The 25913-nt window shown below is 37.6% G+C and overlaps 1 protein-coding gene across 13 annotated transcripts in view; it reads right to left on the bottom strand.

Moving 5' to 3' along the window:
* Positions 1-25913, bottom strand: part of RhoGEF2 (Rho guanine nucleotide exchange factor 2) — a 656727-nt gene that overhangs the window by 272299 nt on the left and 358515 nt on the right. For all 13 annotated transcript variants that reach the window (XM_081725662.1, XM_081725656.1, XM_081725658.1 and 10 more), the window contains one exon: positions 135-190. In XM_081725662.1, coding sequence (XP_081581788.1) covers positions 135-190 — 56 coding nt within the window. The remainder of the gene's footprint in view (positions 1-134; positions 191-25913) is intronic.

A 25913-nucleotide genomic window follows, 5' to 3' on the forward strand; every position in this document is an offset into this window, starting at 1 on the left:
TAATACATTTCAATTTAAACCCATTGTAAACAGATCTTGAACAACGCAGTTTCGCAAAGCGCAGAACCAATTAATCCCGCTGTGAAAGATATTCTTCTACATATTTTACACTTTTGTATATTAATTAAACTTACCTATTGGTTTTCGAGAGATTTGGATCACTAGTTTTTCGTCTTTCCCGCAACTGTCGCTGAAAGGAAAATAAAAATTATTTAATCTTATGATATTAAATACTTTTACATTTTAAGACATCGTAAATGCGTCTGAAAATATTCACCAATTTCACTTTCACTTTCTCTTCATAACAATGCTGAAAGTGGCTTAACCCTTTGGGGATCCTGGCTTTTTGGGCTATTTTTTAGACTTTCAGTCAAGCATCTACTGTATCGTCACTATTTATCCTAGGATCATGATTCATACCTCATTCTCTTCAGAATAGAGCTGGCTTTCAAAAGATACCACTTGCGTGCTCATACCATATACCAGAAGCGGGGAAAAAATGTCAAAGTGAAAATTTCGGAGGGAAAAATTTTTTTCTCGAACTTTGGCCCCCCTGCCCCCCCCCTGTGTGATCGTAGCCATCTAAAAAAAATCTGAGAAATAGTACTTAGTATACTGAATGTGTGGGCCAAATTTCAAGTTTCTATCTTGAATAGTAAGGGCGGGAGAATTTTTATCAAAAATTCCCACAGTGCCCCAAAATACCATAAAACACTATGATCTCAGGGAAAAAATTTCTGAGACATCCCTAATTACCCTAGGACTATAATCCGCCAATCATTCTCTTCAGAATAGAACTGTCTTTCAGGCGGTACCATTCATATGTCTCCATCATGTATCTAAGGCGGGAAATTCCTGACAAAAGGGATTTTGGGGGGCAAAATTTCCCTTTTTTCAACTTTTGTCCCTCTGGACCCCCCTGTTTTTACGCAGAAATCGAAAAAAAACTTTGGTAAATACTACTCGGTGGACTGAATGTTTGTGCAAAATTTCAATCTTCTACGTGAAAAAATAGGCCTGCCAGAGAAAATGTCCCTACTTTGCCCCACTTTTACCCTATACAGAAGTATATTTGGATAAAAATTCACTGAGACGGCCCTAATTACCCTAGAATAATAATTCGACCGTCGTTCTCTTCAGAATGGAACGGCCTTTCAGACGGTATGACTCACGTGGTCCTATCATGTTTTTTTGGCGGGAAAATGACGAAAAACGGGATTTTTGGGGTAAAAAATCCCTATTTTTACCCCTTTGCCCCTCTGGTTCCCCCCCTGTTTTAGCACTGACATCGGAACAAAAAATCTGGTAAATAGTACTCGGTGGACTGAATGTTTGTGCAAAATTTCAATCTTCTACGTTCAAAAATAAGCCCGCCAAAAAATATATATACCGACAATGTCCCATATTTCCCTATATAGAAGTAAATTTTTCAAAAAATCCCTGAGACGTCCCTAATTACCCTAGAATAATAATTCGACCGTCATTCTCTTCAGAATAGAACGGCCTTTCAGACGGTATGACTCACGTGGTCCTATCTTGTATGTGAGGCGGGAAAATGACGAGAAACGGGATTTTGGGGGTAAAAAAATCCCTATTTTTACCCCTTTTCCCCTCTGGTTCCCCCCTGTTTTGGCACTGACATCAGAACAAAAAATCTGGTAAATACTACTCGGTGAACTGAATGTTTGTGCAAAATTTCAATCTTCTACGTAGAAAAATAAGCCCGCCAAAAAATATTGAACATAGGCTTAGAAAATGAGAAAATAAATTTTTGACTTATGACGTCATCACCTCCTATGTCTGGACGCAGGACGGTCTGAAACCATACGTAATGTCTTCTACAAGGCCTCTGGACTTGGAAAACAAACAAAAAAAAACTCGGACGAAAAAGCTCAAATAGAAGAGAAATAACGCAATGTACCATGAAAAGTGCATATGGTACAAATTGTACCATAGGATCCCCAAAGGGTTAAAAGAAGGCTACATATGAATAAAATAATAAATGGCAAGTACTGAAATGAAATGAAATTTTAGTTTAACGTCCCATGGTTATGTTCTTTAGGCTAAAAGAGATAAATGATTAATGAAAGTAGATGATTGTGAAGTTAAATTTTTGTGCTCTGCCACTGGGAATTAAACTCGGAACCACATGCGCCAAAGGCACACTAGACCAGTGGAGAGAGCTATTGAAGTACTGAAACAGGAATGGAAGGTATTCTAGTAATATATTAACACTATATCAAATAAATTAGAGATTTACTATACAATACAGTGCAGAAAATTCCAATACCTACTTACTAATGCAGAAAGTTATAACACTTGTCGGTTGAATCACAACATAATATTAGGTGTAAATAAACTCTTTCCCCTACACTCGTCGAACTATTGTTCTAAATCCTCCTTTGCACCAGTTATCCGTACATAGTACCTTTCACCGAATACACGACAATCAGAATGAATACATCAATTTAAAAAGTCTAAGCACGCTCTTCATAATTCAGTCTAGGATTGTTGAAATTTCATGACCAAGATGTTAATTTTTATTCTTTCTTCTCAATCTTTTTTTTTTTTTTATATTCTTTCAGTTTTATCTGAATATACACTCACTGCCTCAAAAAAAGGGCACTCAAAAGGAATATACGTAATTAAATGAAATTCCATAGGTTGCACGACTATACAGCTTTATTGTAATGATTACTACAATATCAGACTAATCCAACAAGGGTTTGGTTGTACGAGCGTAATACGTGTTGCGCATCCTTGTAGCACCACCATGGGCACGGATACATATGTTGACGCAACTTGGAAGTGACTTGTAAAATCGTATTATCCTTGCTTGAGGCAAGTCCGTCTATAGCTCGTTACTGCGCCTCGAGATCCTGCATATCACGAATGGAGCAGAGTTGGCGTTCGAGCTGGTCAGGTGTGTTCAAATGGGCAGAGATCAGATTACATTGCTTGCAAGGTAAGAACTCTGAGAACGACGTAGACAGTTCATAGACACACGTGTCGTGTGGCAAATCATCGTCTTGGTGAAATATTGTACCAGCGTATTCTTGCAGGAAGGGTAGAAAATGTGAATGCAGAATCTCACCCTCGTATCGCTGTACCCTTAAGGTTCCGCCAATTACTACCAGAGGTGTCCGAAAGTCATACATGATGGCTCCTCATACCATGATGCCACGAGTGACGCTCGTGTGCAGTTCCACAGTGTTTGCTGGATGTGACCTTTCCTCCCGACGCCGCCGTGAACGCTCCCGATAGTCAAATGTCATAATACTGAATTACTGAACAGGACCAGTTGCCATTTATGAGGATTCCATGCCGCCAGAGTGAGTCGCTTCATACGCTGTCGTTTTCGCACTGGTATTAATGGCAATATACGCAGGGGATAGTGCACCCGAAATCCAACTGATACCAGTCATTGAGACACGATCTGGGATGACACAGGGTGTTGTACTGAGCCCACTACTTGTCGTCGCATGAGAACCAGAGGAACGTAACTCCATTTTCGTACGTTTACACGCGAGAGGACAAAAATATTATTTTCTTAGAAAGATGTGTTTTTAATAAGATATAAGATGGTAATAGAGCTACATTACAATAGATAATCGACAAGGAGAACAGATGGCGTTACGTTCCATTTACTTCAAGTGGGGCTTCCAAAATTGTGTCCAAACATGAAGGAAACGAAAACCGCATTTTGGAGTTACGTTCCTCTGGCTCTCATGCGACGTTGTGTCCGGATGGCAGGCGTAGATGTCAAGCTTCACAGACAATGCGACGATACTCCAGCCGACCAGAACCTTCACGTCGTACGTTGGTGCCTTCAGGTATCCTTGCCCTAACTTGGGCCACAGTTACATCTGAATGCCCCACATGTCTAGCAATCGCACGAAACTAGCAGCCACTGAACCACCGCTACGCCGACTGGCTCTCTAGTAGCCTTAACTATAATTCCCTATGGGCAGTGCTTAAGGTTCATTACCTGTAATGGTGGTATTTCCTCTGAAGACGATGTACAATGCAACAAACGAGTGGACGCCAATTTCGAAAATGTGCGTGATAACGGCAAACATTTAAAAATACATGATTAAAATAGTCATTTTGTACTGAATAACAATAGGTAGACACACATGACACATCACTAGACAGAGGAGATTCAAAGTTTTATTTTATGCGTTCAACATGAGCATCACTTGATACGTGACAAGGGTCGAAACAGTAGTCTATTTCTTGCTGCAGATGAATTAACTGGTCCATGGTCATTGAACTCGACGCTGTATCAATTTGATCTCGCACATTTTGAAGTGTAGCAGGCATAGGTGATACATACTCGCTGTCTTTTAAGTAGACCTACAAATAGAAATCGCAAGGGGTAAGTTCTGGTGACCTCGGAGGCCACTTAAGATGAATGACATAATGTTGCCCACTTCTTAGAATCCGTCGTCCTGAAATTCTGTCAGACAGATACTATTGTGCCTCATGGTAGATGCGAGGTGGAGCGCAACACGGTTTTATTGAATTTGTGGAAACCACCAGTCTTGGGAGAATGTTCAAGTATGTAATTTCACTCATAGTTTTATCCGTAAAAAAGAAACCCTCACGAGTTTGTTGACGGAAATAACGCAAAACACATTTAGCTTTGGAAAGTCTATTTCATGTTCGATGACTATGCCGGGATTTTCAGTTCCCTGAATTCTGACATTGTGGTGATTCACTTTACTACAGATATGTAAAATTGATTCATCAAAGAACTTCCAGAAATGGTGTCATCTTCCCAATCTTGCAAAAATGCAGTGCAAAATTCTAATATTTTCCTTATCATCGTCAGGATGCAATGCCTCGATTAACTGCAACTTACAGAGCTTCAGACGCAGAATGTTTTCGTCACACGCCATACAGTTGGTTGCGGAATTCAAAGTTCTCTGCTTTTGGATTTCCTAGGGGTACGTCCGAAAAGAGTTTGAATAAGCTCAACATTTTTATCTGACGTGCGAGAACAACTTGTTAAGAAGAGTGGATCTTATTGGAGGCAGAAAACTTATGTTTAGTCTTGATGTTAAGGCTATGTTCCCGAGCCTTAGTAGAGAAGCAATAATAAGTGTCATAGAGGAAGAAATGGGTAGTAAAAGTATAAAAGGATGGACAAAAGAGAAAGTAGTTAAGGCTCTGAAGTTAATATGGGAAAACAGTTATTGTATAATCGGTGAGAAAGTGGTAAAAATAAGAAAAGGAATCAGTATAGGTTCGAGGCTGAGCCCAGTACTGGCAGAAATAATTATGAACAAATGGGAGAAAAAGGTGAAAGAAGAAGGGTGTAAGAACTTGATCATATTTTGTAGGTATGTGGATGACTGTCTAGGCTTGTGGAAAGGGACTAGGAGACAATTAGAGAACTTCAAAGATAGTGTGGAAGATAAAGAAAAAGGCATAAGCTTGGAAATGGAGTTGGAAGAAAATGGAAGAATAAACTTTTTAGACATGACCATAATAAAACAAGGAGAAGGCCTGGTTACGAGGTGGTACCAGAAAGAGTGCTCAGCGGGAGTGTACTGCCATGAGAGGAGCGACGTGGATAGGAGTACAAAGAGAAATTTCATAACAAATATGATAAGAAGAATAGAAATGTTGGAGGACGAAGAGGAAGGAAGGAAGGAGAGCATACAGAAATTCTACAGACAGTTAGAGAAGAACGGTTACAGCAAGAAAGAGTTAGAGAAGGAAGAAGAACGCAGGAAGAGGAAGAGAGGGAGAAAGAAGAATGAAGAGGATGAGAGTGGAAAATGGCATGGCATAGAAAGTATGGGAGAAGAAACGGAGAAACTGAAGAATATATTGAAGAAAGGAGGGGTCAGAACTTATAGAAAGAGTGGAGAAACTTTATTAAGATCAATAAAGAAGAAGAATAGAAAAGGAACTAAAAAGATTAATGAAGAGGAAGAAGGGGTCATTTACAGGGTATGGTGTGAGGACTGCGATATGTCATATATAGGAGAGACAGGAAAGAGAATGAAAGAAAGGATAAAACAACATGAAGATGATGTTAGGAAGAAAAAAGATACCAATGCCATATACAAACATGATAAGGAGACGAATCACGCAATTAATTGGGATAAGACGGAAGTATTGGAGATGGAGAAAAGAATGATAATAAGTGGAAAGAAGCGGATTGGATAAAGAAGGTAGGAAGAGATAAACTGATGAACTGGACAGGGGGATTACCAATTAATGAATCATGGCAAGGAAGTTTGAATAACATAGAGAAGAAAAATAAATAAATAAATAAAAATAAAGGGCCCTTATAAGAACCAAAAATAAAGGAAGTGATTAATTGGAAAGTGAACACGAAGACTTACAGGATGGGCTGAAGGCCTCGGTAAATAAGAAAAATAAATAAATAAATAAAAATAAAAAAAAGTACAACAATGACTCTATATATGACTGTTAAAAGAATTTAAAATTTTTTATAACAATGAATATATATATGACGGTTAAAGAATTTAAACTCTGTTATAACAACATTTATATATATGTCTGTATTTTCATTAATTTCGATCGTGTCTGAAGAAGGATATGCTAGATATCCGAAACAGTTACAAATTATAATTTAAAATAAAGTAAAGTTTTAAGCTTTGGTCAGTGTCTCTTTTGTGAGAACAACTTGTGATTTTCTCTTTGCAATGGAACCATCTTCTAAAAATTTCTTGTACCAACTGTAAATTTGTTTATGACGAGGTGGCTCTCACTTACAACGAAATGTATGCTACACTGCAACAATAGATTCACTCTGTATACTACAGCACAGGCTCTCCGGACGTCGCCAATTTATCGTAAACAAATCACATTGCCGCTCTAGATAGTGAATGAAACTAATGAGATGGTTTACAAATAAATAATTTACTCTTCCTTTTTGAACAATTCAGTATGGTTGGGGCAAACTGTCAGACCATGTAAGGCTTTACTTCCTTAAAAATTATTACTTTTCACTAGAGATGCAAGGGCTCGGAAAAAAACCGGCTTTTTTGGAAAAAAACTCGGTTTTTTCTGCTTTGCTTTTTTGCTTGGGAAATTTTGGGCTTTTTTCAAAATACTGCTTTAAATTTATAAAACAGACTTTGTATCGCTTCTCTATAACACAAAAAATCATTTAATTAGTGGTTGATGCTCATAATAATATAAAACATCGAAAATAAACTATGTATTTCGAAAAAATATTTCAAAATATTTTTCTTCAACATATTTACATTATGAATTCCACAGGATTAACCAATGTATATAATAAGAATTTTTTAACCTCCTATATACAAAAGTAAGCAGAGTTGGCAAGAACCGTGGTTGTTTTTGAAAATGCCAAAAACCTGTTTTTTGGGGGATGTTTAAACCAGGCTTTTTTGGTTTAAACCAGGCTTTTTTGACTTAGATTTTTTGCTTTATGTATTTATATTACATATTCACAGAAATAAGTTTGTTTCGCCTTGATGTTATTATGCAACAGCGGGGTTATGCCGGAAGAACTCCCATAAGCTTAAAGAAGTGCGGTCAGTAAATTTCTTAAGTTGAGAATCTCCCGCACTAGCCATTGGGAAAATCCCGTCATTACTTGAAATGTAAGACAATAACGGGAAAATCCTGTTATTGCTTTGCATGTAAAATTTAAAGGTCAACGTACCATAATCAGTACACTAAAACTGAGGTATTAAATTACAAATTTAGTACCGGTACGTAGATATCATTGAAAGTCTAATCCAAGCTAATGTTGGAAGCTACGTAGGCAATCGATAAATTTTGCCAATTTCTATCAATATATTTAAGCAATATTGGCTTCTTTATAAAACAACACGCATTTAGGCATGCAGAAATATACAATTTGGTTTGTTTCGTATATTTAGGCTTAACATCCTTACGAAATACCGAGGTTATCAAGGAGAAGACTTTCGCTTAAACTGACATCCGAACCGCTACTTGGGTTACGCATGAAAGAAGGTTTGTGGTTCGACCGAGAATTGAACATGGGACACCTTGATTAAAAGGTGAAAGGGAAATAAAACTATTGCAGGTGGTTTGATATCTGGAAACGTTACCATGAAATTCACACGATTCGCATTTTTCATTCTTTTTATTTTTGAGGTTTAAACCAGTTATTTAAAAAAAAAAAAAGTTGGTGTAAACCAGCCAACTCTAAAAGTAAACACTTCCTTTTAAAGAATACACAAATAACTAGCAAAATAGTATGTAGTATTTTTACTTCAAAATATTCCATACCCTCTTTTTGAAACAAAATAAAATTAAAAGAAAACATAAGAGAAATACTTAGATTTATATGATACACTTAAAGGCTGCACATCTAGAGCTTTTGGTTCTGTATATTCTTGAAATTCTACAGTTAAGTTTTATAGAACCACCATCACAGTTTACCCAATCCTCAAGTTTTCTGAATTTTTAACAAGAGGGATTCAACATATCATTACGGAACTCCCCCCCCCCCAAAAAAAAACTACGGAATGTATTTAAGTTAAGCTAAATACAACTCCACAACAAACATGACTGAGTGATTAGCTTTTGCGCTTCTGTCGGGAAGTCCGGGATTCAACCAGCATTCGAACATTCTGACAAAGCTTTGCTTCATTCCATCTGTGAATGTAGAAATAGTGCGTGTACTGTGAGTTGGGCGACTTCCTTTTTTATTGTTTTTAAATCGTTATTATTACTAATTACCAGCAGTGACGGTTTTGCGAAGGTTAGGGGGGCGGTCTTTCGGACTGAAGCCCGTTCCCCAAAGTTACGGAATGTCTGCAACAAACGAAATATCTATTATTTATGCCTTTACTCATAAACTTTAAGCTCCCGTCAAATAAAAATTACGAATGTTTAAAAAAAACTAAACATTAGTAAGAAACCCTTCCCAAAATACTTTTCTAAATCCGCCACTGATTCTCAGTATAAAATTATTTTTAAAGTTGTATCCGGAAGATTATTGCTAAACATATAAACGAAACGAAATATTATGCCTGTACTCATAAACTTCAAGCACTTCCCAAATAAAATTAGGACTTTTTAGGAAACGAAACAATCAGAAAAAACCCTCCTAAAGTACTTTTCTAAATCCGCTACTGATTATTTGTATAAATTGGTATTCAAGGTTGTGTCCGGAAAATTATTGCTAAATCACTTCACAGCTACAGTATAACAGAAATATGGAAGTACGGCTTGACGGATATATTGAAAAACGTACGCTTTGACGGATAAATAGAAAAACGGGCAAGTTTAACTTTTGCGCTAGAAGCTAGAGTACTAAAAACTCTTAGAAATGAAACACGGATGACAAACTAGAGAAGAAAAGAGATGTCGATACCTCAAAAGTTAAAATAAAGTTAAATAGCCTCTAAAATTACCCTCAAATACTATATTCTTCATGTTAGCTTTAATTCGTAAAACACGTGCTCCATCCATCTTGATGGTGAATTTCAGAGCGAAATATCACATTCAGATCATGGAATTCTTATCTAACTATAGAATATACTATAAGAAAGCTATTTAGATAGAAAAATCATGAAGTTGAAAAAAGCCAAAATTTCCAAAATTCTCGTTTTTTTTCCAAAAAAGCCGGCTTTTTATGTGAAAAAAACCATCGATTCAAAAAAGCCGGCTTTTTTGCATCTCTACTTTTCACCATACTGTTGGTTTTTACATTTCCCTATAATGTAAAAAGCAGACTACATTAACGCATTTAGCAGCATTATATGCTAGGCCTACTATTTTCATTTACAATGAATTCATGTACTTTTGCATTCCAAACAGGAAGCAGTGAATTTCTAATAATATTTCAGTACGACTTAATGAATCATAAAACGACTCTTATTAACCCTTAAGACAGCGTTTCCCAACCTTTTTCAACTTGCGGCACACTTCAGGGTAACTTGAATTCTCGCGGCACACATATTATTATTATTATTATTATTATTATTATTATTATTATTATTATTATTATTATTATTATTATTATTATTATTTGAAAATATAAAATACTGTAGTATTTTTTCTGATTACTGACATCCTTCTCACAGAGAAGAAAGCTAGACCACTGTTTTTTCCCCGTGGTAAATCATTATGCTTATTTTTCATTTTAATTTAAAAATAGAAAACAATTACAATCAGATATAGGGCTCAAGTTGTTAAAAATACACTTTTTTTTTTTTTCGAAAACTGTATCCAACCTTTCATTAAGGAGGAGGATCACTAAATAACGAACGAACAAACGAATCTCTTTTACTTTTAAAACACAAATATAGGTAATTCGTATGCATGTTTACTTTGCCGGAAGGATTGAATAATATTTTAAAATTTCAAGTTACGAAATAGTCTGCAACAATAAAGAAGCAATAATGTTCATAACAATGATAACAAATACTTTTTTTAAAAAATTAGAAATGTACAGAAAAATGTTCTACAGAAAAGTAACACAGTATGAAACTTTAAATTTTAGATTCATAGTAGTAATTTGAAATACAAATATACCTTTTTCTGTATGTCTTGCAATTTGATTGCTATAGAATTAATAATTTTGTTCCGATTTCCTCGCGGCACACCAGCGACCCATTCGCGGCACACCACTGTGCCGCGGCACACCGGTTGGGAAACGCTGCCTTAAGAGATCCGGGGTTTTTGGGCTATTTTTTAGACTTTCAGTCAAGCAGCTACTGCATCGTCACTATTTATCCTAGGATCATGGTTCATACCTCATTCTCTTCAGAATGGAACTGGCTTTCAAATGATACCACTTGCATGCTCATACCATATACCAGGAGCGGGAAAAATTATGTCAAAGGGAAAATTTCGGAAATTTTTTTCTCGCACTTTGGGCCTCACGGAGCGACCCTGTGTGAACATAGCCATCTAAAAAAAATCTGATAAATAGTACTTGGTATACTGAATGTGTGTACCAAATTTCAAGTTTCTATCTTGAATACCAAGGGCGGGAGAAGTTTTATCAGGAATTCCCACCATGCCCCAAATTACCGTAAAACACCATGATCTCAGGTAAAAAATTTCCTGACATCCCTAATTACCCTAGGGTCACGTTTCGCCTCTTCACAATAGAACCCTTTCCCTTTGACTCACGTGTCTCCATCATGTATCTAAGGCGGGAAAATGAGGAAAAACGGGATTTTTTGGGTATAAATATCCTTTTTTCAACTTTTAGCCCCCCCTGGACCCCCCTGTTTTAACACAGAGATCTGCAAAAAAAATCTGGTAAATACTACTTGGTGGGCTGAATGTTTATGCACAATTCCAATTTTCCAGGTGCAAAAGTAAGCCAGCCAAAAAAAATATACCGACAATGTCCCATATTCCCGTATACAGAGGGAAATTTTTAAACATTCCCTGAGACATCCCTAATTACCCTAAGGTCATGTTTCGCCCATCATTCTCTTCAGAATAGAACTGCCTTTCAGGCGGCACCATTCACTTGTCCCCATTATGTATCTAAGGCGGGAAAATCCCATGAAAGGGATTTTTGGTAAAAATTTCCCTTTTTCAACGTTTAGCCCCTCTGTACCCCCTATTTTAACGCAGAAATCTAAAAAAATCTGGTAAATACTACTCGGTGGACTGCATGTTTGTGCACAATTTCAATCTTCTACGTGCAAAAATAAGCGCGCCAAAAATACTTTACATAACCCCCCCCCCAAAAAAAGTATTACACGAAAATATAAATTTTAGACTTATGACGTCATCACCTCCTATGTCTCGACACAGGAAGGTGTGAAGCCATCCGTAATGTCTTCTGCAATGCCTCTGGACTTGAAAAACAAAAACGGACGAAAAAGCTCAAATAGGAGAGTTATAACGCAATGTACCATGAAACACCCCGTATGGTACAAATTGTACCATGAGATCCCCAAAGGGTTAAAAGTTTCCGATCGCGATTCAACATGTATGTCTTCAAGATGGTGTCCATGATAAGCGTAGTCAGTTGATAATGATATTTAATATACCTGAGCCGATAAACCAGGGTTGTTTTGTTTAACACACATGCATTTTTAAGGTTTGTTTTAAACAATGTTTATTTTTATTTCATTTTATTTTTGTAAAAAAATCTGCCAGAGAAAGAAAATTGTCAAAAAGTGCTCCCCATTCAGAAGACAATTTTCTTCCCATGTGAATGTTTTGATTTCTCGTGGCTACAGCAGGTCAATGTGGTGATCTAGCTTCTCAATTGCGGCAAGTTAACTATCAGTAATGGCAGAATGCCTATGATGATGATGATGATTAAATCTGAGTTAAGGAAGCGACAGTGTATATGTTGTAGATTAACGGTGGAGGTTTAGAGGCCGCGGTGGCTCAGTGGTAGGTTCATATCTGATGTATGGGGTCCTTCGTTCGATTCCCGCTCAAGCCAAGTGCACTTTGTGGTGGACAAACACCGTGTATGTGGGTTTTCTCGGAGCTTTCTTGTTTCCTCCCACTTTTTCATTCCACCATTTCATTCATTTTTCACAATCACCTTCTCCTTTAGCCTAGCCGGCATAACCATGAGATGTAAAACTTAAAGATTTCATTTCATTTTCAATGAAGGTTTAAAGGACGTTTGAATTATAATGAATACTAAGTTGCATATAAAAATGTATAATTGTCACAACTGAAATGCGACTTTTCCAATTACAATAAATCTCTCTAATTGGGGCCCATTTCGGAGTCATCTGAAAATTAGATGGGCCCGGACCAGATTAAAGTACATTTCAGGGCTGTAACGGATGTCAGAATGCCACAGCACGGTCTAAACACCCCCATCCGTGCATATTTTTAATGCCGTAATGACATATATACAGGGTCGTACAACAAAGTTCGTGAACTCATCATAGGAAACAGTGTTCCACATCTCATTCTTGAATATCGCCGTGTTTGCCTTGAAAAATTACCGTTGTAAAGAAATGGGTCGCTGCCAATACCTGGCTCAACCTTGAAAGCAATTTTGGAACTTGTTTCAAGGAATCGTCTTCAGACCTACTTCGTTCTGCTCCTGATGTATCTAACTGTCCTTTAATATTTTATTTGTTCTTGGGTAGAAAGTTGTGTCTGCAGAGATGTAGCATTGAATGTTAGTAAAGTAATGTAGAAACTTGACGGAAGAAAAGAAAGAAATAATGCATACTATTTTGTTACGTTGAGAGTCACTGGCAAAAGGGTGTAATAAAAGGGGTCGTGATATGAAGTAAGTTGAGAATTCTTGATCTATACTGAAATATTCTGTACCCAGCACAGTACAGTCTTAACCAGGAAAAAATAAATGAAAAGGTTGGTTGCAATAAAGAGCAAAATGTCTTTAAAAAAAATAAGTTATTATACGATTTTGAAATATATGTGCAAAATCATGTTTTAAAATGTTTAGAACATTTTGAACATCTTTTTCATGTTTTAAACACATATTTTGTTCTTTTTTAAATAACTTTTCTTCAACCCTGATAGTTGGTTTATCACTTCTTGAAATATTTGAAACCAGGATATGGTCTGTACTGATTTTTAGTCAGAGGTTTGTGACTAGTATTGAATTCCATTTTCAATAAACACAATATAATCACGGTAAAACTGATAACATTGAAATTCTGATAAAAAATTTCAGTACAGTATGTATATCACAAGACCTGGCAATAATTGATTATATTAGTCAGCAAATAGTCTTCCTCGTCTTAGTATAAATTAATATCATCTGGCTTCCATTTACTTGCACTGCTTTTCAACGATAAGGGTATTTTAATACCTGACATATGCGTTATCACAACTTTTGTTTCTGGCGGTAGCAGCAACAGTTTTAGTTGTGAAGTTTTTCTTAGATACTCAGTTGTATCAAAATTGGGCTCTGCAAACTACGTAATGTTTCTTCTAACAACAAAAACACTTATCAGATCTCAGAGAGGAATAATTAGGATAAACACGTAAAATTACAAGCGTTCAATTCACCTCGTCGTAACTTAGTTTCATTCAAAATTTAAGGTCTACAATTCCACCAATGCGCACTTTTTAATTTTAATATAAATGACAAGCTTGGTACCGAACTTGAGAGATGGAAGATAAACATACTATTCTAGGTCATTTTACCTATCATCATCGATATTCTGCAATTATCGGTATGTAGCCTGTTTAAGATTTTCCATGCACTACAGTCCTAATGTCTCAGTTGTAACGTAAGAATTGTACTCTTTAACATGACTCATGAAACCTAGTCGTCACTTTCCGTTCCTCTGAAACAGAGGTTTCCAATCTTGTTTGCCTGGCGCTCTCATTCATAAACCTTGTCTACTTTACTCTCTCCCCCTTTCAGCCCGTTGGCCATACTTGCTTTTTCTTTGACCACTCCTGCGATTTCAAATACTGCACTAAATTATCAAATTCTCAACTCACTCACTTTCTGTGGAGTTCGCTAAACTGTAAATGGCCCACAGTTTATTTCTGTCAGTACCTTGAGCCCCTCTTGCTCACTCTTCACGCGTCCCCCTTCCCCAAATTGATGCGTAAGACCACGTTTCCATTTTACATGAATCTTGTAGCTGTCATAAAAAAGACCTTACTACCCGATCTTTCTATCTACTGTTTAGATTTTACAACTTCTTGTTAACAAAAAGGCATCACCACCCTTGCAGCACCGCACTTTAGTGGACAATTAACCTCCTCATTAAAAACGTGTATTTTGGCGCACTCCCCCTCCCTATCCAAAAGAATCCGTTGTTTCGGAATCGACGAAACTGGCTTTTCCTTTATGTCAGCGGGAGGGCGATAGCAGATAGCAAGCAAGACGTCCCAGAAAGTTGGACACTGTTCGAATCCTTGCAAGATGGAAAAAATGTTTTATGACTCTTACAAGACAAGGTGTACGCGGTGGAATATGGTAGGGTTTCAAGATTTTTTTTTTTTTTTTTTTTTTTTAATGACAGCTACAAGATTCATTTAAAGTGGAAACGTGGTCTTAGGAACCAACTAAGGGGCTAAACTCTTCTGTTTAGCGAAAAAGGCATGCTTTTTCCTCTACAAGGGTAACAAAACTCATTTGCAAATGTCCTATGAGAATCCTCAGTGCGGTTGCGGAAGAAACATGTGTTTGTGTACTGGTGCGGTATCTTCGTTGGCGGAATGGATGAAAAGGAAAGTTATTGGGAGTGCATATGTTTATTGACTCAGGCCCAATTACAAAGAATATCTCCTTAGAGAAAGTGAAAAAGGAAGCCAGAAAAACTCCAAACCAGACTTGTTCCAGTATCATAAGTAAAAGAAAAATGTTGCTTTTCCAAAAAAGTAAGAGAGGAAATAGTGCTCATTGAAAATGTTATTGTAAAACCAACAATGTTTGTTTTGTTAGCTATGAAATTGTCTCGAAAGACTAAATTTGTTAGGGAAGGGAAGATCTTTCACATTGATTCCGTGGCCATACGACTGACCCTGCATGAGTGTTCTTGCTTATTGGAGGTTTTCTAGGATTTCCTCTGATGGAGAAGTTAAACTATTTCCTTTCACAAATGTTCTTTCATCCTTTCTTCGAAGCCAAAAGAACTGATTCCATGATACTGAATAAAGACCTACATGAGACTGAATGATACCGTTTAAAAAATGATTTTTATATAATACACTTTTAAAAAAAAGTGAAATGAAGAATGGGATAAGACTAAAGACATTGTGCATCTCCTCCTAAAGTTTAGAGCTAAGAGCTTTTATATGAACACTAAATTACGCTCGAGGCTTTTGGTCTTATTGTTAGCCTACTTCATTTACTCCACCCATTTTTATTATTGTTATTATTATTATTATTATTTTTTTTTTTTTTGCATTTTATGCAACCTATTTAGTGCATTATTTAATTTTTATTATTATTATTTCATTCCATATCGTTGATAAATTTAACTTTCTTTTTAACATTCCGTTAATTTTAGTTTCGAACTTCTCTAAATACGATCATCATCTGCAATTACAATACACTGACCATACATATATGCTCCCAAAATCCTACGCTCACTCTGCGAAGAACTATACTGACTCGACTAATTTATCAAACCGTATTTTGAAGCAAATTTAAAAACTGTTTTAACTATACTTACTTAAGTTACATATTTAGTACGTTCTTTTCCATATTTCAACATAAAAGCGATAACTTGCATTTACAGCGACTTTCGATCTAGTTTTTAAGAAAAGTCAGGAAAGAACACACGATCTTTTCTCTGCTGGGATATGTTCGCCTAACACCCAGCGAACGGTCGATGCATCACTTCCATCCACGATTAGAATTCAACACACAAGCAGTTCGTTCAGGGCAAGAACGTGAGGAGAGTACAACCTGTAAAGGACGTGTTACCAAGCATGCTAATACTTTCATTACGGAAAAAGGAAGCTGAGAAAACTCTCTCTCTGCGACACAATTGCAAATGTAACATCAATAGAACAGGCAAAGTAATCTTCTAATCAAAACTGTTAAAATATTGCATCATAACATTGTTAAACAAACTGTCATGACAAATATAATACTGATTCACATATCAACCTGACAAATCAAAGTTTATCATTTTCCAGTGGCACGAAAAACTAATTTCATCAAAATCCAGCAAGGTGTTCTAGAATTCGTTTGAAAATTGTGCTGATTTGACATGCAATAGATCAAGGCATGGTGAAAACCGATATTGTTATTAGGCTAGTTAAAACGAGAACGTAATGATAAAATTACACTAATTGTGCATCAAACACATTGGAATTTACATACAAGAAGCGTCTCTCACTTCCTAACTGATTTTATGAAATGTATTACTCTATCTACTCTACAAAATATCTATGACAGCCTCCAACTATTAAAAATAGTAACATTTCCTTTTAATGACACCATACAAAATTAACGGTATATTATAGAATGTTAAGAACACAAGTACATATATGGTACTAACGAATGCTCAGATTAAATATTGCTTTCGAAGGGGGAGGAGACAACAAAATGAAATTCAATCTTTCAGTTTAACGTCCTATAATTAGGCCCTTTAAGACTCAGGGAGACGAATGATTAAAAAATAGTGTATAATGATGGAAGATTCGGTGGAATGAAAATGTGGGAGGAAAAGAGGTATCCGAGAAAACCCATGGTCATAATGTTGTCCACTACAAATTTACTTGGTCGGGGATCGAACCCGGGACCTCACGCACCAGAGGTAAGCGCTCTACTGATCCACCCGGGAAAGATAGAAACAGAGAATAGTCATTAGTCTTGCAATATTTACACAACCAAAACAGCTGGCGTCTGTATACGTCATTATCAACCTAAGCATATGGTCAAATTGACCCAAGTGGTAGCGTGGCAAGCGGACTATTTAACGCGGAGGCTGTCACGTCGTCAATATCTTCATTCAGTTTTGGAGACAGTGACGAGTGCTCAACATTTGATACGTGAACTGTAAATGCACGAGTTCGAACTCGGACACAACGCTGCGGCAGCAACCCAAAAGGAAAAAGGAGAGCTGTAATGAACCACAAACAGCAACTCATTGGTTCCAGATATTTCGTTCAAGCTGTAAAGATATAAAAGATCAGCCGTCAGGCCGCTGTATGTTAACAGATTCTGGGGTCATATGATACGCCACTGAATAAAATTCGTCCACCAGCACACGGTAATTGTCAAACCAACTCAGCAAATCCCACTCCACTGCAGCATTGGGCCATATGAGTGACCCCCAGATCAAGCCCATGGAGAGTAAATGTGTGCCGACAACTACTACAAAATCCGCGTGATGGATGATTCCTGAAACTGACTGTTACATATAGCGAAAAGTGCTTTTCCGAAATTCGAATGTGCAAAAACAGTGGCTAAGCCAGGACCAACTTGCAAGAATCTGTCGTCAAACAAGGCCGTTTTGAGCATGGTCATGCTGTAAGCGTGGTGGAACCACGAGGGGTACCCATAATTCACTTCGAGCTCGATTATTGCTGACCTTTATTCCGAACAACTGGAGCAATGTGCGCTCCACTATGCTAAAAATATCCTGCATTGGTGAACCGAAAATGCGCCCTGCTGCAACAGAGTAAAGCAAAATCATACTCGGCGCGAGAAACCCTACAAAAAATCAGGTACTTAATGGCATCAAAGCGATGCCACACCCGGCATATATTCCTAACCTTGCCCTTCGTATTACTATCTGTTTCGGTCCTTGGTGCACTTCTTGAAATCACGATGCTTTCCCAACCAGCAAGGAGATAGAAACAGTCATTTACTTCTTTGTCTTTAAGAGCAAAACGTTGTATCGACGTGGAATTGTAGAACTAGTAGGAAAACGGGGTGCAGACATTCCAAAACGAGGGGTTATGTCAACCTGGTTTCTTTGTACTGTAATAAATAAAGATATGTTATGTACCAGAATATTGTAAGTTTTGTAGCCTAACTAACTTTTGTATTTGAGAAATGTTGGTTAAACCAAATATTCAGAATTCAGAAATTTCTTTCCGACATAACCTCCTCCGTGGCAAATTTACGTTTTCTTTTTATACTCATGAAGGAAAATGTACAGTATACTGTACATAGTTTTCAACTATTTTTTTAACAATGACAACCGCCCAACAGTCACTCAAATGCATTTGTGCTCATTGAATTGCAGTGTTTGGTGTTCCTTGAAGATTGTGCATAGACAGTGTTGCTACTTGCTAGTCAATCATTGAACTACTAATGTATGTGGCACTCTCTGTGGTTTCCGTGTGTTTTTAAACTGTGTTTATATTGAGTAAAAAGGGTTGATCAAAATAAACAATTGCTCGTTTGTGTATTGCAAAAGACTAATTTTGAATGTTATGCCAAATAAATTATTTTTATTTGCATTAAAACGTATTTGAGGAAAAACATGTACAGTATACTGTACATTTTACCTTAGTCCCGTGGAGAAGTTCTACTCCATGCAGTGTAATTTTTGTTGGATTCTGGTTGCAATGCAGGTAAAAATGAAAAAAAAAAAAAAAATCTGTCAGTTTTACTTCCCATGATTATGCCGGCTAAGTTAAAGGAGACGGTGATGATGAGAAATGGAGGAAATAGTCGAATGAAAAAGTGGGAGGAAACGATAGAACCACGGAAAAACCCAGGTATACGGTGTTGTCCCACCACAAAGTTCACTGACGAAGTGTAAAAGGACAAAGTAGACCATATTCCTAGTCATGATGTTCGGAATGAACCAACCCGTTGCAAATATCAGACATATGGAAAATTCAGGTCTCACTTTCTCTGTCAAAAATACCAAGTACATATATGTCTAAACCAAAAAAGAAATTAATTGTATGAATTCCACCTAAAGTCACTTCTTATGGTGCGTAATCACAAAAGATACCTTTCTATAGTACACTTTGTCATACTCGAAAATCTAGAGCAGTGTTCTGAAATTGGTCATTTTATGTGTACTATATGCAAATGCTACAGGGAAAATGAACATTATAGTATACATTTTGAAAAATATACGTAGATGCATATATTTTTAAAATTTTCATTATAAAGTGGCTTAACGGTCCAAAATAAACGTTGATAATCAATAATTATAATTTTATCTCAACTACTAAATCAACAAGTGTCCCTAAAGCATACGTAGGTTCGATGTACAATATACTGTACAAATCCACTGAGGTGGTTAATGCAGATTTACAGCAACGTAGCACTTTAAATACTCATCTTTTTTTGATTTTATATATTGTAATGTCCCACGTGGTATTGTATACAAACAATACCATATTGTTTGTATATTTATGTTTATAAACACCACCATATCGTTTCACGAGAGGATACTACACACCACGTGGATCTACTACAACCTGCAGACGACGGACTTCTAGCTCCTCCCACGAAGCAGACGGTGACAATGAAGCAGCAGCGCCATCGCCGTCTGGGGACCCTATAAATTCGATGGACGGCAGTGGACCTGTACCAGTTCACTGGTGCCACTCCTATTGTTTCAATCGGAACATTAGGAGTAGCCTTAGCCTCCTTCGGGGCTTTGTCTGGAATCCCAACCTCAGTCGCTTAGTCTCCTTCGGGGCTCTGTAACCACCTAACCAACCCACTGCTTGCTTCGGAGCTTTGTGTCCCTATCGCCACTCTGTCTAGCCTGCTTCGGGGCTTTGTGGAGATCCTGACTGCGAACTCTCGGTCAAAGACTACCTATATCTTACCTTACAAGTATAGAGAAATTTTCTTCGTTGTATTTGTGTAAAATACTGTTTATAGTGGAATTTTTATAATAAAAACCGGTAGTGCGAGTCGATTCCAGACACACTTTTCATTAACGCTCTACCTACAACCTATATGGGAGAACAGAGTTTTACAATATACTTTAATTTTGATATTTAATACCACAGTAAAGGGAAAACTTACCGTTTGTGTATAGTTTTGTCAGTAGAAAGACACAGCGAAATTGTGTACATTGAACGAAAAGGGAAGAAAACGGCAACTCTTGAGACAATATAAATAACCCAACCATTATAATGAATATTTTGGACGAAAGAGAACGGAAGTATAAGTTACGGAAAGTAATGAAAAATAGGTAATAAAGTACCTTCAATTTCGACCATAGTAGAACGCTTACTTCTGGTTCGATTCAGGTTTTTTGTGGTGGACGGAAATATCGGGTGCACATGTTTTATTGAAGTTTTCTCGCTTCCGACACTTTCTTCGTTCAAAAATTCTGTTCAATCTCGCTCTCCTCGCTGGTCTAATGGCAGTACATATGCACCCTGGCGCACATGGTCCGAGGTTCTATTTCTGATGGGACAACACTTCGTATCATTTACTTTCATTATTTATTCTTCTGCTTTAGCCTAATGTTAAACTAAACTTTCATTTCGTCATTCTTATCATCACTGCCTCCCTTAGCCTCAAAGCATAAACATAAGATAGAATATGTTGAAACATAGGAAATGATTGGTTGGTTGGTGGACTGGACTTGAGTTCTGCGTCATTTTCAGCATCAAGGATATGTAAGACATGGACCTACGTCTGGGATCCAAACCACACCAGTTTCAGCTGAGAATTGAACGCCGGTCGTCTGCACTAAAGGCGCGTACCCTAACAACAGGCACGCGAGAGGTTTCAGAGAAATTGTAAGCTTTCTTAAAAATAATTAGTCTACGAGGGATGACTGAAAAATTTTGAGCCTAACATGGAAAACGAGAATCTTGAATAGAATAATTATATTTAATAGAATAGTACAACCTTTGATATTAATGTGTATCAAGCTCTTGGTTCTAAGTAATTTCTTTTGTCTTTTACAGGCTCTTGAAGTGTGAGATGGCAAAAGTTGGGACAACGGAAAAAAAAATCGAGTACAGGTCAGTCATCAAATATCTGGAATTAAAAGGAATGTCGGCGTCTGAGATCCACCAAGATATGGTCAATACCGTAAGTGAATCTGCCCCTTCATATGCCACCATCAAAACATAGATGCAGGAATTAAAGTGTGGTAGGCAGAGTGTTGAAGATGAGCCGAGATCTGGGAGACCATCAAGTGCTACCACCACGGAAAACATTGGCTTGGTACTTGATATGATCATGAAAGATCCCAGATTGTCAACTCGACAGATAGCAGACAGGCTGGGCATATTACAGGAGCGAGCAGATCATATTCTGAAGAATGAGCTTGATTTATCAAATGTTTCTGCTCGATGGGTCCCCTTCTGACTCCCGAACAAAATCCCACTCGGTAGCTCCTATCCGTGGACAATTTGAAACTGTTAGACCGTGATGTGCATGATTTTCTCTGTCGATTCATCACTATGGAGGAGTGTTGGGTACACCATTACAAGCCAGAAACAAAATAAAACAATCGGAACAATGGAAATATTCCCCCTCCTCTCCTACCTCAAAGAAGGTAAAGGTGATCCCCTCCGCTGGCAAAGTAATGGCCTCTGTTTTTTTGAATCCCCAAGGTGTGATATTCATTGATTGCCTGCAAAGGGATAATATTATCACAGGACAGTACTATAGTGACCTTCTGAAAAACCTTCAAGTGTAAATTCACGAAAAAAGGCCACAAATGATGTCTAGAGGTGTTCTCTACGATCATGACAATGCTCTCAGCCCCATATCAGCAGTTGCTATGGCTACTATTCATGAATACGGCTTTGAACTCGTTCCTCCTCCACCCTAATCCCGATCTGGCCCCTAATCTTCTAGCAGGACGACGTTCTGCAAGCGATAATGCCGTCATGACAGCCGTGGGGGAGTTTCTGCGGTTATAACCTAAGGATTTTTTTCCTACTGGGATAAGAGTACTACAGCACCGCTGGAGTAAGTATGTTGCTGTCCAAGGGGGTTATATTGAAAAATAAAGGTATTACCAAATCTGTACTTATAGTTTCCTCAAAGCTTTTCAGACACCCCTCGTAAATAGTATACGTGCAATCACAGCTCACACATACTTACAAAATGGTATTGAATTATAGAAGTACGGGATTTAAAATTGTAATTTTACTTTCGTACTATGAATTTCACAATATTTCCATATTATACACAATGCACTGTTGTTGTTTTGGTATTTCTACAAACATTCCTTTACAAAGACTTTCATGTGAGTGGTGAGAGTAATTATAAGCTAGCGTGAAGTTGAAGGGCGTATTCGTTACCGAAAACGACGTTCATACCAAACTGGTCTAAATTGACAAGCCAGAAGTGTTCTGAGGAAAGGCAGCAGTTTTTTCTACTCAGGCTGACGAAAATTAGTGTCAATTTCGATCTAAGCCCCAATTGACTGAAGAGCAATTTTAATGGAACCAGTGGTGTAATGCAAGTGAAAACCACCCATTATAGTTCGCCGACGAAAGAAAGAGAAAATACGTAATAATGGTCTTTCCTAGGTCCAAACAGTTTCAGGGGTGAACTATTTCCATTTCCTAATCTTTCAGAGAACACTTGTGGCCCTTGAATATTATATGAGTTAATACAAAATAGAGAAAATAGCTGGAATTCAAGAGTTAAGAAGTAGGAATATGGATCCCACCACCGCAATAAGGAGGAAAGTTGGAAAATACACAGTCTGGCCAAAAGTTTGTCGTCACAAATACGTATGAAAAATGCCAGTAGTTAAGACATGATGTATGAAACTAATCTAGCATTGTTGTGAAACCCTAATGTTGGTTGAACTTACAACACCATTATTGTCTTTCGTTTCTTAAAGAGTGAAGATGTAGTGTGAGGATAGAAAGAAGATCGTGTTTGCTATTTTGGCCATACATAAGTGCGGACACTCTCCGATAACCACCTTTAAGTTACTGCAGAAACTGAACATTACAGAGATTCGCACGATACAGCGATATAATGAAACATCATCTGTCGAGGACAAGCCTCGCCCTTTCAGACTTCGCTCCGTTAGAACAATAACTGTCATTACGATAGCAAAGGCGAGGATAGCTCGAAATCCGGTCCTTAAGCAGAAACTCATGGTCCTGCAAATTAACATGTCGCGATTATAAAAAAGTGTTCAATGAAGACTTAGGACCGCATGCCTATAGCAGAAGGACAGACCAGCGGTTAAATCAGCGCTTGCGATGTAACCGATCAAAGCTGCTCCTGCAGCAACATGCGAATAACAAGCATCGACAAATTTTGTTCACAAATGAGAAAATTTTCAGTTGAAGAACAAATCAGCAGGCAGAATGATAGCGTGTAAGCTACAACCAGGCTGCAGCACGTGAATAAATTCTGCGGGTGATGATTTGGATGTGTGTGTCGTACCTGGGTCCAACTGATATCAATTTTCGCCAAAAGAAAAAAAAAAGTATGAAAACGGGGATCAAAATGTATCAAGAGAATATACACGACAAGGTATGAAACCCCTTGACACCACTATGTTCAAAAATAGTCTAAATGTTCCAATAGGACCCAGCACTAGCTCACAAAACGCAGGAGTGGTTTCGTCGCAACAAAATTGGGTTTATCACCAACGAAAAATGGCCATCGTCTAGCCCAGTCTTAAATCCTCTCGACTATAATATTTATTCCTATTTGGAGAAAATGTAACCTTAAGGCAGAACTTTTGGCCAGACTGTGTATGGAAGAAGAGATTAAATTAAAACACTTTAGCCCGTGGACTTACAGTATAGGGTAAAATCCAGCTTTTTGTCAGTTTAGTGCATTTTAAAATGACGTATAACACGATAGTAGAAAAAAGTAAGGACGTGAAATACAGGACAAACAATTCTTTACATGTTCTATTTTAAGATGATAATTTATTGGTATTGTTCGGTTGAAACACTCCAATATTGCTGAACTAGTCTCAGGCTTCATCCTTTGCTTAAGTTATCCCGAGTTCTGCTCGGGCTTAGGATTGAAACTATAAATAATATACATACGATAACTGATCGTGAATCGTGGCAGAGGTGCGAGGTGCGACATTCGAGACGAGGCGCTAGTCGTAGACAATTATTCGAACGACTAGGGATCAACCATGGTGGGATCAACATTATGTGGAAACACTACGAACACTGCTCGAAAATATTCGGCAATAGGCATGAAGTACAACTGAATAATGAAATGACTATTTCATCTGCGTCAGTCTACCACATGGTAACACGATCTCGGCATGTATAATGGAGCCAGATGGATATTAGATGTCCTCTTGGGAATGTGAATACTTACACCTGAACGTTACACGCAGGAAGGTGTTGACTTCATGCACCCCATTATAGCGATTGACGAGACCCGAGGAAATCCTAGAACTAGAATTAACACATCAGTCTTGTGAATGGCGCCACCCGGATATCCGATGACAGAAAAAGTCACACAAAAGCCACAACATCGTAAGGACACGATGATAATCTGTTATGATCACGAAGGTATCGCATCCTAACATACAAGTGCCACCAGGAGTTTCCGTCAATGCCTGGTACACCATTCGTGGCCAGCATTGGGACGCAAATGACCGTATCTCCTGCAGTCTGAACTACTACATTTTGCATGATCACACTACTTATGCGGTAAAGACAATGTTGTTGGAGGAACTATCAGTACCCCCCATTTTCCGGATGTGCCTCTGTGATTTTAATTTGTTGCCAAAAACGAAAAAATCACTTTGGGGTCAATGTTTCCATTGTATTCAGTTTTGATCGAGCCTTAAAAAGCTCCTTCGAAATCCTCTCATATATAGAGGCTCTCAACGGTGTCCAATGTCTGTCAGATAGTTGGAAATGTGTTCAGGGGCACGGTGGTACAGTGCTTACTCTGGTATGTGGAGTTTCTGCTTTAATTTCCGGCCAAGTAAGTTTGTGGTAGACATCATTTATGTGGGTTTTCTCGGGACATTCCCGCTTTCTCCCACAATCTGATTCCACCAACCCTTCTATCATTCACTTGCCTTAATCATCCGTATCCCTTAGCCTAAAGACCATAATCATGGACCGATTAACTGAAATAATTCATTTCATTTCATGGAAACGCTTTCACCAGGTAGACAGTGACTTCAAAGACTGTAATCATATTCATGTGAGTAACAAGTTTCATTTTCACTTCGCAGATACGCTACTACTTCAGTTTGAACGACCTAATTTATAATTAAAAAAATTTATGGGTAACTTGAAGATAATAGTAAAAATAAAAACATACGGGAAATGTATAAGGGAATTAACGAATTTAAGAAAGGCTATCAACCTCGTGCTTATATATTAAAGAAATCTGACGGTACAGTTTTCACTGACACGGATAGCATCTTAAATAGATGGAAAGATTTCTTTGACGATTTGCTTAACACGCAACCAAAAACTAGTGTGCGTGGAGAAAAGGAGATACACACCGCAGAACCGTATATTCCAGAACCCACCGAATAGAAGTAGAAACCGCTATAAAGAAATTAAAGAAACACAAATCTCCGGGCGTAGATGAAATTCCGGCTGAGTTAATTTTAGCTGGAGGCGAAAAATTGTGGAAC

Source organism: Thermobia domestica, chromosome 9 (genome assembly GCF_964235325.1).
Source record: "Thermobia domestica chromosome 9, izTheDome1.hap1.1, whole genome shotgun sequence".
Taxonomy (NCBI): domain Eukaryota; kingdom Metazoa; phylum Arthropoda; class Insecta; order Zygentoma; family Lepismatidae; genus Thermobia; species Thermobia domestica.